This window comes from Opisthocomus hoazin, unplaced genomic scaffold, assembly GCF_030867145.1.
Source record: "Opisthocomus hoazin isolate bOpiHoa1 unplaced genomic scaffold, bOpiHoa1.hap1 HAP1_SCAFFOLD_267, whole genome shotgun sequence".
In the NCBI taxonomy this organism is placed as follows: domain Eukaryota; kingdom Metazoa; phylum Chordata; class Aves; order Opisthocomiformes; family Opisthocomidae; genus Opisthocomus; species Opisthocomus hoazin.
Genome location: NW_027448965.1, coordinates 1 through 15,096, shown reverse-complemented (window position 1 = coordinate 15,096; position 15,096 = coordinate 1). Strand labels below are relative to the sequence as shown.

The window sequence follows — 15,096 nt, the reverse complement described above, 5'->3', positions numbered from 1 at the left end:
CCACGGCCACCAGTACGGACACCACGGCCACCAGTATGGACCCACGGCCACCAGTACGGACCCCACGGCCACCAGTATGGGCACCACGGCCACCAGTATGGACCCCAGGCCACCAGTACGGACCCCCGGCCACCAGTATGGACCCCCGGCCACCAGTATGGACCCACGGCCACCAGTACGGACCCCACGGCCACCAGTACGGACACCACGGCCACCAGTATGGACCCCCGGCCACCAGTATGGACCCACGGCCACCAGTACGGACCCCACGGCCACCAGTATGGGCACCACGGCCACCAGTATGGACCCCAGGCCACCAGTACGGACCCCACGGCCACCAGTACGGACACCACGGCCACCAGTATGGACCCACGGCCACCAGTACGGACCCCACGGCCACCAGTATGGGCACCACGGCCACCAGTATGGACCCCAGGCCACCAGTACGGACCCCCGGCCACCAGTATGGACCCCCGGCCACCATTACGGACCCCACGGCCACCAGTACGGGCACCATGGCCACCAGTACTGACCCCACGGCCACCAGTACGGACCCCACGGCCACCAGTACGGGCACCACGGCCACCAGTACGGACCCATGGCCACCAGTACGGACCCCACGGCCACCAGTACGGACCCACGGCCACCAGTACGGGCACCATGGCCACCAGTACTGACCCCATGGCCACCAGTACGGACCCCACGGCCAGCAGTATGGGCACCACGGCCACCAGTATGGACCCCAGGCCACCAGTACGGACACCAAGGCCACCAGTATGGACCCCCGGCCACCAGTACGGACCCACGGCCACCAGTACGGACCCACGGCCACCAGTATGGACCCACGGCCACCAGTACGAACCCACGGCCACCAGTACGGACCCCACGGCCACCAGTACGGGCACCACGGCCACCAGTACTGACCCCACGGCCACCAGTACGGGCACCATGGCCACCAGTACGGACCCCACGGCCACCAGTATGGGCACCACGGCCACCAGTATGGACCCCAGGCCACCAGTACGGACACCAAGGCCACCAGTATGGACCCCCGGCCACCAGTATGGACCCACGGCCACCAGTACGAACCCACGGCCACCAGTACGGACCCCACGGCCACCAGTACGGGCACCATGGCCACCAGTACTGACCCCACGGCCACCAGTACGGACCCCACGGCCACCAGTACGGGCACCATGGCCACCAGTACTGACCCCACGGCCACCAGTACGGACCCATGGCCACCAGTACGGACCCCACGGCCACCAGTACGGACCCACGGCCACCAGTACAGACCCCATGGCCACCAGTACGGACCCCACGGCCACCAGTATGGGCACCACGGCCACCAGTATGGACCCCAGGCCACCAGTACGGACACCAAGGCCACCAGTATGGACCCCCGGCCACCAGTATGGACCCCACGTCCACCAGTACGGACCCACGGCCACCAGTATGGACACCACGGCCACCAGTACGGGCACCATGGCCACCAGTACTGACCCCACGGCCACCAGTACGGACCCCACGGCCACCAGTACGGGCACCATGGCCACCAGTACTGACCCCACGGCCACCAGTACGGACCCATGGCCACCAGTATGGACCCCCGGCCACCAGTACGGACCCACGGCCACCAGTATGGACCCCCGGCCACCAGTATGGACCCACGGCCACCAGTACGAACCCACGGCCACCAGTACGGACCCCACGGCCACCAGTACGGGCACCATGGCCACCAGTACAGACCCCATGGCCACCAGTACGGACCCCATGGCCACCAGTATGGGCACCACGGCCACCAGTATGGACCCCCGGCCACCAGTATGGACCCACGGCCACCAGTACGAACCCACGGCCACCAGTACGGACCCCACGGCCACCAGTACGGGCACCATGGCCACCAGTACTGACCCCAGCGCCACCAGTACGGACCCCACGGCCACCAGTACGGGCACCATGGCCACCAGTACAGACCCCAGCGCCACCAGTACGGACCCCACGGCCACCAGTACGGGCACCATGGCCACCAGTACTGACCCCACGGCCACCAGTACGGACCCATGGCCACCAGTACGGACCCCACGGCCACCAGTATGGACCCACGGCCACCAGTACGGACCCACGGCCACCAGTACAGGCACTACGGCCACCAGTACTGACCCCAGTGCCACCAGTACAGACCCATGGCCACCAGTACGGACCCATGGCCACCAGTACAGACCCCACAGACACCAGTACAGACCCCAGCGCCACCAGTACGGGCACCACAGCCACCAGTACAGACCCCAGTGCCACCAGTACAGACCCATGGCCACCAGTACTGACCCCACGGCCACCAGTACAGACCCCAGTGCCACCAGTACAGACCCATGGCCACCAGTACTGACCCCACGGCCACCAGTACGGACCCCACGGCCACCAGAACGGGCACCATGGCCACCAGTATGGACCCACGGCCACCATTATGGACCCCACGGCCACCAGTACGGACCCACGGCCACCAGTAGGGACCCAATGGCCACCAGTACAGACCCCACGGCCACCAGTACGGACCCACGGCCACCAGTATGGACACCACGGCCACCAGTACGGACCCATGGCCACCAGTACAGACCCCACGGCCACCAGTATGGACCCCACGGCCACCAGTACGGACCCACGGCCACCAGTACAGACCCCATGGCCACCAGTACGGGCACCATGGCCACCAGTACTGACCCCACGGCCACCAGTACGGACCCCACGGCCACCAGTACGGGCACCATGGCCACCAGTACTGACCCCACGGCCACCAGTACGGACCCATGGCCACCACTACGGACCCCACGGCCACCAGTACGGACCCACGGCCACCAGTACAGACCCCATGGCCACCAGTACGGACCCCACGGCCACCAGTATGGGCACCACGGCCACCAGTATGGACCCCAGGCCACCAGTACGGACACCAAGGCCACCAGTATGGACCCCCGGCCACCAGTATGGACCCCACGTCCACCAGTACGGACCCACGGCCACCAGTATGGACACCACGGCCACCAGTACGGGCACCATGGCCACCAGTACTGACCCCACGGCCACCAGTACGGACCCCACGGCCACCAGTACGGGCACCATGGCCACCAGTACTGACCCCACGGCCACCAGTACGGACCCATGGCCACCAGTATGGACCCCCGGCCACCAGTACGGACCCACGGCCACCAGTATGGACCCCCGGCCACCAGTATGGACCCACGGCCACCAGTACGAACCCACGGCCACCAGTACGGACCCCACGGCCACCAGTACGGGCACCATGGCCACCAGTACAGACCCCATGGCCACCAGTACGGACCCCATGGCCACCAGTATGGGCACCACGGCCACCAGTATGGACCCCCGGCCACCAGTATGGACCCACGGCCACCAGTACGAACCCACGGCCACCAGTACGGACCCCACGGCCACCAGTACGGGCACCATGGCCACCAGTACTGACCCCAGCGCCACCAGTACGGACCCCACGGCCACCAGTACGGGCACCATGGCCACCAGTACAGACCCCAGCGCCACCAGTACGGACCCCACGGCCACCAGTACGGGCACCATGGCCACCAGTACTGACCCCACGGCCACCAGTACGGACCCATGGCCACCAGTACGGACCCCACGGCCACCAGTATGGACCCACGGCCACCAGTACGGACCCACGGCCACCAGTACAGGCACTACGGCCACCAGTACTGACCCCAGTGCCACCAGTACAGACCCATGGCCACCAGTACGGACCCATGGCCACCAGTACAGACCCCACAGACACCAGTACAGACCCCAGCGCCACCAGTACGGGCACCACAGCCACCAGTACAGACCCCAGTGCCACCAGTACAGACCCATGGCCACCAGTACTGACCCCACGGCCACCAGTACGGACCCCACGGCCACCAGAACGGGCACCATGGCCACCAGTATGGACCCACGGCCACCATTATGGACCCCACGGCCACCAGTACGGACCCACGGCCACCAGTAGGGACCCAATGGCCACCAGTACAGACCCCACGGCCACCAGTACGGACCCACGGCCACCAGTATGGACACCACGGCCACCAGTACGGACCCATGGCCACCAGTACAGACCCCACGGCCACCAGTATGGACCCCACGGCCACCAGTACGGACCCACGGCCACCAGTACAGACCCCATGGCCACCAGTACGGGCACCATGGCCACCTGTATGGACCCACGGCCACCAGTAGGGGCACCACGGCCACCAGTACTGACCCCACGGCCACCAGTACGGACCCCACGGCCACCAGTACGGACCCACGGCCACCAGTATGGACACCACGGCCACCAGTACGGACCCCACGGCCACCAGTACGGACCCATGGCCACCAGTACGGACACCAAGGCCACCAGTATGGACTCCACGGCCACCAGTACGGGCACCATGGCCACCAGTACGGACCCCACGGCCACCAGTATGGACACCACGGCCACCAGTACGGACCCATGGCCACCAGTACAGACCCCACAGCCACCAGTACGGGCACCATGGCCACCAGTATGGACCCACGGCCACCAGTATGGACCCCACGGCCACCAGTACGGACCCACGGCCACCAGTAGGGACCCGATGGCCACCAGTACAGACCCCACGGCCACCAGTACGGACCCCACGGCCACCAGTACGGACCCACGGCCACCAGTATGGACACCACGGCCACCAGTACGGACCCATGGCCACCAGTACAGACCCCATGGCCACCAGTATGGGCACCAGGGCCACCAGTACAGAGCCCATGGCCACCAGTACGGGCACCATGGCCACCAGTATGGACCCACGGCCACCAGTAGGGGCACCACGGCCACCAGTACGGACCCACGGCCACCAGTACGGGCACCATGGCCACCAGTACGGACCCCACGGCCACCAGTATGGACACCAGGGCCACCAGTATGGACCCGATGGCCACCAGTACGGACCCACAGCCACCAGTGTGGACACCAGGGCCACCAGTATGGACCCCACGGCCACCAGTATGGGCACTACGGCCACCAGTACTGACCCCAGTGCCACCAGTACAGACCCATGGCCACCAGTCCGGACCCCAGCGCCACCAGTACAGACCCCACGGCCACCAGTACGGACCCATGGCCACCAGTACAGACCCCACAGACACCAGCACAGACCCCAGCGCCACCAGTACAGACCCATGGCCACCAGTACTGACCCCAGCGCCACCAGTACGGGCACCATGGCCACCAGTACAGACCCCAGCGCCACCAGTACGGGCACCATGGCCACCAGTATGGACCCACGGCCACCAGTACGGGCACCACGGCCACCAGTATGGACCCACGGCCACCAGTACAGACCCCAGAGCCACCAGTACGGACACCATGGCCACCAGTACAGACCCCAGCGCCACCAGTAAGGGCACCACGGCCACCAGTACTGACCCCACGGCCACCAGTACGGACCCCATGGCCACCAGTATGGGCACCACGGCCACCAGTACGGACCCACGGCCACCAGTACAGACCCCAGAGCCACCAGTACGGGCACCATGGCCACCAGTACAGACCCCAGCGCCACCAGTGTGGACACCAGGGCCAGCAGTATGGACCCCACGGCCACCAGTACGGACCCCATGGCCACCAGTATGGGCACCACGGCCACCAGTACGGACCCATGGCCACCAGTACAGACCCCACAGACACCAGTACAGACCCCAGCGCCACCAGTACGGGCACCACAGCCACCAGTACAGACCCCAGTGCCACCAGTACAGACCCATGGCCACCAGTACTGACCCCAGCGCCACCAGTACGGGCACCATGGCCACCAGTACAGACCCCAGCGCCACCAGTACGGGCACCATGGCCACCAGTATGGACCCACGGCCACCAGTATGGACCCCACGGCCACCAGTACGGACCCCATGGCCACCAGTATGGGCACCACGGCCACCAGTACGGACCCACGGCCACCAGTACAGACCCCAGAGCCACCAGTACGGGCACCATGGCCACCAGTACAGACCCCGGCGCCACCAGTAAGGGCACCACGGCCACCAGTACTGACCCCATGGCCACCAGTATGGACCCCATGGCCACCAGTATGGGCACTACGGCCACCATTACGGACCCACAGCGACCAGTGTGGACACCAGGACCAGCAGTATGGACCCCACGGCCACCAGTACGGACCCCATGGCCACCAGTATGGGCACCACGGCCACCAGTACAGACCCCACAGACACCAGTACAGACCCCAGTGCCACCAGTACGGACCCACGGCCACCAGTACAGACCCCAGCGCCACCAGTACAGACCCCAGCGCCACCAGTATGGACCCACGGCCACCAGTACGGGCACCATGGCCACCAGTACTGACCCCATGGCCACCAGTACAGACCCATGGCCACCAGTACAGACCCCACAGACACCAGTACAGACCCCAGTACCACCAGTACGGACCCACGGCCACCAGTCCAGCTCCGGCCGCAGCGGACGGGCGGAACTGGTGCCCCGACCCCCCCAGCCCCCGCCGCGGGGCAGCCCCAGCCCGGGACACCCCAGGGGGGGGGCGGGGGGCTCCCCCAGGGCACCGTGGGTCCCCCGCCCGGGGTGTCCCCCCCCACCCCTCCCCCCCCCGTAGCGGGGGGCTCCCCCCCCTCCCCCGCGCGGGGCCGTAATCGCCTCAGCCCCGTCCGGATTTAGCCCCTAATCCCGGGCTGGGATCGGCTCCGGGCGGGATTAGGGGGGCTGGGGGGGACCCCCGCCCCCCGCCCGACGGCACCCGCGGCCGCTTGGGGTGCAGGGGGGGCTCCGGGGGGTGCGGACGGGAGCCGGGGGGGTTTGGGGGTGCAGGAAGGGCTTGGGAGGGGTTTTGGGGTGCAGGCAGGGGTCGGGGTGGTTTGGGGTGCAGGAAGGAATCAGGGCGGTTTTGGGGTGCAGGGTGGTCTCGGGGGGGTTTTGGGGTGCAGAGAGGGGTCGGGGTGGTTTGGGGGCACAGACAGGAATCAGGGCAGTTTGGGGGTGCAGGCAGGGGTTGGGGCGGTTTAGGGGTGCAGGAAGGAATCAGGGCGGTTTCGGGGTGCAGGGTGGTCTTGGGGTGGTTTTGGGGTGCAGGGTTGTCTCAAGGGGGTTTCGGGGTGCAGAGAGGGGTCGGGGCGGTTTCGGGGTGCAGGGTGGTCTCGGGGGGGTTTGGGGTGCAGACAGGAATCAGGACAGTTTTGGGGTGCAGGCAGGGGTCAGGGAAGTTTGGGGGTGCAGGGTGGTCTTGGGGTGGTTTTGGGGTGCAGGGTGGTCTCAAGGGGGTTTTGGGGTGCAGAGAGGGGTCGGGGTGGTTTGGGGGCACAGACAGGAATCAGGGCAGTTTGGGGGTGCAGACACAAATCAGGGTGGTTTGGGGGTGCAGAGAGGGGTGTGGGAAGTTTGGGGGTGCAGGGTGGTCTCTGGGGGGTTTTGGGGTGCAGGGTGGTCTCGGGGGGGTTTTGGGTGCAGGCAGGAATCGGGGTTGTTTGGGGGTGCAGGGTGGTCTCGGGGGGGTTTGGGGGTGCAGGGTGGTCTCGGGGGGGTTTTGGGGTGCAGGGTGGTCTCGGGGTTGTTTGGGGGTGCAGGGGGGTCTCGGGGGGGTTTGGGGGTGCAGGGTGGTCTCGGGGTTGTTTGGGGGGGTGCAGAGTGGTCTCGGGGTTGTTTGGGGGTGCAGGGTGGTCTCGGGGGGGTTTTCGGGTGCGGGGTGGTCTCGGGGGGGGTTTGGGGTGCAGGGTGGTCTCGGGGGGGTTTGGGGGTGCAGGGTGGTCTCGGGGTTGTTTGGGGGTGCAGGGGGGTCTCGGGGGGGTTTGGGGGTGCAGGGTGGTCTCGGGGTTGTTTGGGGGGTGCAGGGTGGTCTCGGGGGGTTTCGGGGTGCAGGGTGGTCTCGGGGGGTTTTGGGGGTGCAGGGGGGTCTCGGGGTTGTTTGGGGGTGCAGGGGGGTCTCGGGGTTGTTTGGGGGTGCAGGGTGGTCTCGGGGTTGTTTGGGGGTGCAGGGTGGTCTCGGGGGGTTTGGGGGTGCAGGGTGGTCTCGGGGGGTTTGGGGGGTGCAGGGTGGTCTCGGGGGGGTTTCGGGGTGCAGGGTGGTCTCGGGGGGGTTTGGGGGTGCAGGGGGGTCTCGGGGGGGTTTGGGGGTGCAGGGGGGTCTCGGGGGGGTTTTGGGGTGCAGGCAGCAGCGGGGCGCCCGGGGGGGCCCCGTGGCCGCGGGCTGCGGATGGGGGGGGCTCCGGGGGGGCCCCGCCCCTTGGACAGGAGCTAATTAAGCCGGGGGGGGGGGCCGGCACCCCCTGATCCCGGCGCTAATCGGGGCGGGGGGCGATTAGCGGCCCCGCAAGCGGCTTGGCGGGCGGCAGAGCCCCCCGGGCAGCGCCCGCCGCCGGATAAGCCGGGCTCAGCCGCGCTTCGCCGCCTCAGCCCCGATTAGGGGGGGAGGGGCCCTTCCGCCCCCCACCCTATAAAGGGGCCCCCGGCCCGCGCCCCTCCGCCCGCCCGCCCGCCTGTCCGTCCATCCGCCCGTCCATCCGTCCGTCCGCCCGTCCATCCTTCCATCCCTCCATCCACCTGTCCAGCCGTCCAGCCGTCCATCCTTCCATCCGTCCGTCCATCCCTCCATCCCTCCATCTGCCCGTCCGTCCATCCCTCCATCCCTCCATCCATCCCTCCATCCATCCGTCCGTCCGTCCGTCCATCCCTCCATCCCTCCATCTGCCCGTCCGTCCATCCCTCCATCCCTCCATCCATCCCTCCATCCCTCCGCCTGCCTGCCCATCTGTCCATCCATCCATCCATCCATCCATCCATCCATCCATCCATCCGTCCATCCGTCCATCCATCGGTCTGTCCATCTGTCCGCCCATCCATCCATTCCTCCATCCATCTGTCCAGCTGCCCGTCCATCCATCCATCCACCTTCCTGCCCATCCATCCACCCATCCATCCCTCCATCCATCTATCTGTCCGTCCATCCATCCATCCACCTTCCTGCCCATCCATCCCTCCATCCATCCCTCCATCCATCTATCTGTCCGTCCATCCATCCATCCACCCATCCATCCATCCATCCCTCCACCCGTCCATCCCTCCATCCATCCCTCCATCCATCTATCTGTCTGTCCATCCATCCATCCACCCATCCGTCCATCCATCCCTCCACCCGTCCATCCCTCCATCCATCCCTCCATCCATCTATCTGTCTGTCCATCCATCTGTCCATCCATCCATCCCTCCATCCATCTGTCCATCCCTCCACTCATCTCTCCATCCACCCATCCACCCATCCACCCATCCATCCATCCCTCCATCCATCTGTCCATCCCTCCACTCATCTCTCCATCCACCCATCCACCCATCCACCCATCCATCCATCCATCCATCCATCCGTCCATCCCTCCACTCATCTCTCCATCCATCCATCCACCCACCCACCCACCCATCCATCCATCCATCCATCCCTCCACCCACCCGTCCGCCCGCCCGCCCGCCGCCCGCCCGCCCGCCGCCATGCCGCAGCCGTGGGAGGGTCGGGAGGACATCCCGGAGGACTTCTACATCCCGTCGGCGCTGGAGGCCCCCAACGCCACGGCGCTGAGCCCCTTCCTGGTGCCGCAGACCCACCTGGGCAGCCCGGGGCTCTTCGCCGCCATGGCCGCCTTCATGTTCGCGCTGATCGTGCTGGGGCTGCCGGTCAACGCGCTGACCGTGCTCTGCACCGTCAAGTACAAGAAGCTGCGTTCCCACCTCAACTACATCCTGGTCAACCTGGCCGTGGCCAACCTGCTGGTCATCTGCGTCGGCTCCACCACCGCCTGCTACAGCTTCTCCCGGCACTACTTCGCCCTGGGGCCCACCGCCTGCAAGGTCGAGGGCTTCGCCGCCACCCTCGGAGGTAGGCGGGGGCGGGGGGGGACGTTGGGTGCGGGGGACGTTGGGTGGGAGGGCGTTGGGTGAGTGGGAGACGGGCCGGAAGGATGCGAGGGGGTGGGGACGTTGGGTGTGGGGATGTTGGCCATGGGGACGTTGGGCATGGGGATGTCGGTCATGGTGATGTTGGCCATGGGGACGTTGGCCATGGGGACGTTGGCCATGGAGATGTTGGCCATGGGGACATTGGCCATGGGGACGTTGGGCATGGGGATGTTGGGCATGGGGACATTGGCCATGGGGACGTTGGGCATGGGGACGTTGGGCATGGGGACGTTGGACATGGGGATGTTGGGCAGAAGGACACGAGGGCTTGGGGATGTTGGCCATGGGGATGTCGGTCATGGTGATGTTGGCCATGGGGATGTTGGCCAAGGGGACATGGGGCAGAAGGACATGAGAGTGTGGGGACGTTGGCCATGGGGATGTTGGGTGTGGGGACGTTGGGTGTGGGGATATTGGCCATGGGGACGTTGGCCATGGAGATGTTGTCCATGGGGACGTTGGCCATGGGGGTGTTGGCCATGGAGATGTTGGCCATGGGGACATTGGGTTTGGGGATGTTGGCCATGGAGATGTTGGCCATGGGGACATTGGGTTTGGGGATGTTGGCCATGGGGACGTTGTCCATGGGGATGTTGGGTGTGGGGACGTTGGCTGTGGAGATGTTGGCCATGGGGATGTTGTCCATGGAGATGTTGGCCATGGGGATGTTGTCCAATGGGATGTTGGCCGTGGGGACGTTGGCCATGGAGATGTTGGCCATGGGGACGTTGGGTGTGGGGACGTTGGCCATGGAGATGTTGGCCATGGGGATGTTGGGCGTGGAGATGTTGGGTGTGGGGACATTGGCCATGGGGATGTTGGCCATGGGGACATTGGCCATGGAGATGTTGGCCTTGGGGACATTGGGTGTGGGGATGTTGGGCGTGGTGATGTTGGGTGTGGGGACATTGGCCATGGAGATGTTGTCCATGGGGATGTTGGGCGTAGGGATGTTGGCTGTGGGGACGTTGGCCATGGGGAAGTTGTCCATTGGGGACGTTGGGTGTGGGGACGTTGGCCATGGAGATGTTGGCCATGGGGACATTGTCCATGGGGACGTTGGCCATGGGGATGTTGGCCATGGAGATGTTGGGTGTGGAGATGTTGGGTGTGGGGACGTTGTCCATGGAGATGTTGGCCATGGGGACATTGGCCATGGGGATGTTGGCCATGGAGATGTTGGCCATGGGGATGTTGTCCAATGGGATGTTGGCCGTGGGGATGTTTGCCATGGAGATGTTGGGCGTGGAGATGTTGGCCATGGAGATGTTGGCCATGGGGACGTTGGCCGTGGAGATGTTGGGCGTGGAGATGCTGGCCATGGGGACGTTGGCCATGGGGATGTCAGTCATGGTGATGTTGGCCATGGGGACATTGGGTGTGGGGACGTTGGGCGTGGGGACGTTGGCCATGGGGACGTTGTCCATGGGGATGCTGGGTGTGGGGACGTTGGCTGTGGAGATGTTGGCCATGGGGATGTTGGCCATGGAGATGTTGTCCAATGGGATGTTGGCCGTGGGGATGTTGGCCATGGGGATGTTGGCCATGGAGATGTTGGGTGTGGGGACGTTGGGTGTGGAGATGTTGGGCGTGGAGATGTTGGCCACGGGGACATTGTCCATGGGGACGTTGGCTATGGGGATGTTGGCTGTGGAGATGTTGGGTGTGGAGATGTTGGCCATGGAGATGTTGGCCATGGGGATGTTGTCTAATGGGATGTTGGCCATGGGGATGTTGGCCATGGAGATGTTGGGTGTGTGGACGTTGGGTGTGGAGATGTTGGGCGTGGAGATGTTGGCTATGGGGACATTGGCCATGGGGATGTTGGCCATGGGGATGTTGGCCATGGAGATGTTTGCCATGGGGACGTTGGCCGTGGGGATGTTGGGTGTGGGGATATTGGGCGTGGGGACGTTGGGCGTGGGGACGTTGGGTGTGGGGATGTTGGCCATGGGGACGTTGGCCATGGGGATGTTGGCCATGGAGATGTTGGCCATGGAGATGTTGGCCATGGGGACGTTGGCCATGGGGACGTTGGGCGTGGGGACGTTGGCCATGGGGACGTTGGCCATGGAGATGTTGGCCATGGAGATGTTGGCCATGGGGACGTTGGGTGTGGAGATGTTGGCCATGGAGACGTTGGCCATGGAGATGTTGGCCATGGGGACGTTGGCCATGGGGACGTTGGCCATGGGGACGCTGGGTGTGGGACTGGCGGCCCTGGCGACGCCGGCCGCCCCTCCCCCAGGCATGGTGAGCCTCTGGTCGCTGGCGGTGGTGGCCTTCGAGCGGTTCCTGGTGATCTGCAAACCCCTGGGCAACTTCAGCTTCCGCAGCAGCCACGCCGCGCTGGGCTGCGCCGTCACCTGGCTGCTGGGGCTGGTGGCCGCCGTGCCGCCGCTCTTCGGCTGGAGCAGGTCCGGGGGGCGGCGCGGGGCGGGGGTCCGGGCGCGGCGGCGGTGCCAGGCCCGCCCGTGCCCCCCAGGTACATCCCCGAGGGGCTGCAGTGCTCCTGCGGCCCCGACTGGTACACGGCGCGCAACCGCTGGCGCAACGAGTCCTACGTCCTCTTCCTCTTCTGCTTCTGCTTCGGCGTCCCCCTGGCCGTCATCGTCCTCTCCTACGGCCGCCTGCTGCTCACCCTGCGCGCGGTAACCGCCGCCCGCCGGACCCCCACGGACACCCCCGGGACCCCCGGGACACCCGGGACCCCCATGGACACCCCCCGGAGATCCCCATCCACCCGGGACCCCCAGGACACCCCCCGGAGATCCCCATCCACCCGGGAACCCCATGGACACCCCCCGGGGATCCCCATGGACACCCCCGGGACCCCCACGGACACCCCCGGGACCCCCGGGACACCCGAGACCCCCAGGACACCCCCCGGAGATCCCCATCCACCCGGGACCCCCAGGACACCCCCCGGAGATCCCCATCCACCTGGGAACCCCATGGACACCCCCCGGGGATCCCCATGGACACCCCCGGGACCCCCACGGACACCCCCCGGAGATCCCCATCCCCCCCAGGACCCCCATGGACATCGTCCGTCCACTGGGACCTTTGGGACCCCCATGGACACCCCCTGGGAACCCCATGGACACCCCCCGGGGATCCCCATGGACACCCCCCGGAGATCCCCATTCCCCCGGGAACCCCCATGGACATCGTCCGTCCACTGGGACCCCCGGGACCCCCTTAGACACCCCCCGGGGATCCCCATCCCCCCAGGAACCCCCATGGACACCCCCCGGGACCCCCGGGACACCCGAGACCCCCATGGACACCCCCCGGAGATCCCCATCCTCTGGGACCCCCACGGACACCCCCGGGACCCCCGGGACCCTCAGGACCCCCGGGACACCCCCCGGAGATCCCCATCCCCCCAGGAACCCCATGGACATCGTCCATCCACTGGGACCTCTGGGACCCCCATGGACACCCCCGGGACCCCCGGGACACCCGAGACCCCCATGGACACCCCCCGGGGACCCCCATGGACACCCCCTGGGACCCCCACGGACACCCCCCGGGGATCCCCATCCCCCCCAGGACCCCCATGGACATCGTCCGTCCACTGGGACCCCTGGGACCCCCATGGACACCCCCCAGGAACCCCCATGGGCATCCCCCATCCTCTGGGACCCCCATGGACACCCCCCGGGACCCCCATCCCCCCAGGAACCCCCATGGGCATCGTCCGTCCACTGGGACCCCTGGGACCCCCATGGACACCCCCTGGGACCCCCATCCCCCCAGGACCCCCACGGACACCCCCCGGGGATCCCCATTCTCTGGGACCCCCACGGACACCCCTGGGACCCCCGGGACCCCCGGGACCCCCGGGACACCCCCCGGAGATCCCCATCCCCCCAGGAACCCCATGGACATCGTCCGTCCACTGGGACCTCTGGGACCCCCATGGACACCCCCGGGACCCCCGGGACACCCGAGACCCCCATGGACACCCCCCGGGACCCCCATGGACACCCCCCAGGAACCCCATGAACACCCCCTGGAGATCCCCATCCCCCCGGGAACCCCCATGGACACCCCTCGGGGATCCCCATGGACACCCCCCGGGACCCCCATCCCCCCAGGAACCCCATGGACACCCCCCGGGACCCCCATGGGCATCCCCCATCCTCTGGGACCCCCATGGACACCCCCCGGGGATCCCCATCCCCCCAGGAACCCCCACAGACCCCCCCCGAGACCCCAGGGACCCCTATCCCCCCCAGGACCCCCACGGACATCCCCCGGGACCCCCATGCCCCCCCAGGAACCCCCCCAGACACCCCTGGGGGACCCCCCCAGACATCCCCCATCCCCTGGGACACCCCAGGACCCCCAACCCCCAGGACCCCCCAAAAACGTACCCCCAGGCCCCCCCCCAGACCCCCCCCGGGACCCCTAAGACCCCCCTGTCCCTCTGGGAACCCCCCCAGACCCCCCCCCGGGACCCCCATCCCCCCAAGAACCCCCCCAGACACCCCCCACCCCCTTGGACCCCCATCCCCCGGGCCCCCCCCAGGCCCCCCCATCCCCCGGGGAGGACACGGGGCGGGGGGGGGGTCTGGCTTTATTGGGGGGACGCGGGGCCAGGGGGGCACAGAGATGGGGGTGGGGACGGTCACTGGGGGGGTCCCCATGGGGTTGGTCACTTGGGGGTCCCCATGGGGTTGGTCACTTGGGGGGGTCCCCATGGGGATGGTCACTTGGGGGTCCCCATGGGGTTGGTCGCCCAGGGGTCCCCATGGGGATGGTCACTCTGGGGGGGTCCCCATGGGGATGGTCACTCCAAGGGTCCCCATGGGGTTGGTCACTTGGGGGGGTCCCCATGGGGTTGGTCACTTGGGGGTCCCCATGGGGATGGTCACTCCAAGGGTCCCCATGGGGTTGGTTGCTTGGGGGTCCCCATGGGGTTGGTCACTCCAAGGGTCCCCATGGGGTTGGTCACTTGGGGGTCCCCATGGGGTTGGTCACTCTGAGGTCCCCATAGGGTTGGTCACTCTGGGGGGGTCCCTTTTGGGACGGTCACTCTGGGGGGGTCCCCATGGGGTTGGTCACTCTGGGGGGGTCCCCATGGGGTTGGTCAA

General features: G+C 67.1%; 1 protein-coding gene across 1 annotated transcript; it reads left to right on the top strand.

The window, feature by feature from the left end:
• Positions 1-9,529: 9,529 nt before the first annotated feature.
• LOC142359949 (blue-sensitive opsin-like) lies at positions 9,530-12,675 on the top strand (the record flags this gene model as incomplete). Its single annotated transcript, XM_075412276.1, has 3 exons — positions 9,530-9,914; positions 12,243-12,411; positions 12,480-12,675. Coding segments are annotated over exons 1-3 (750 nt in total), but the record flags the coding sequence as incomplete, so codon positions are not given.
• Between the last annotated feature and the right edge of the window lie 2,421 nt (positions 12,676-15,096).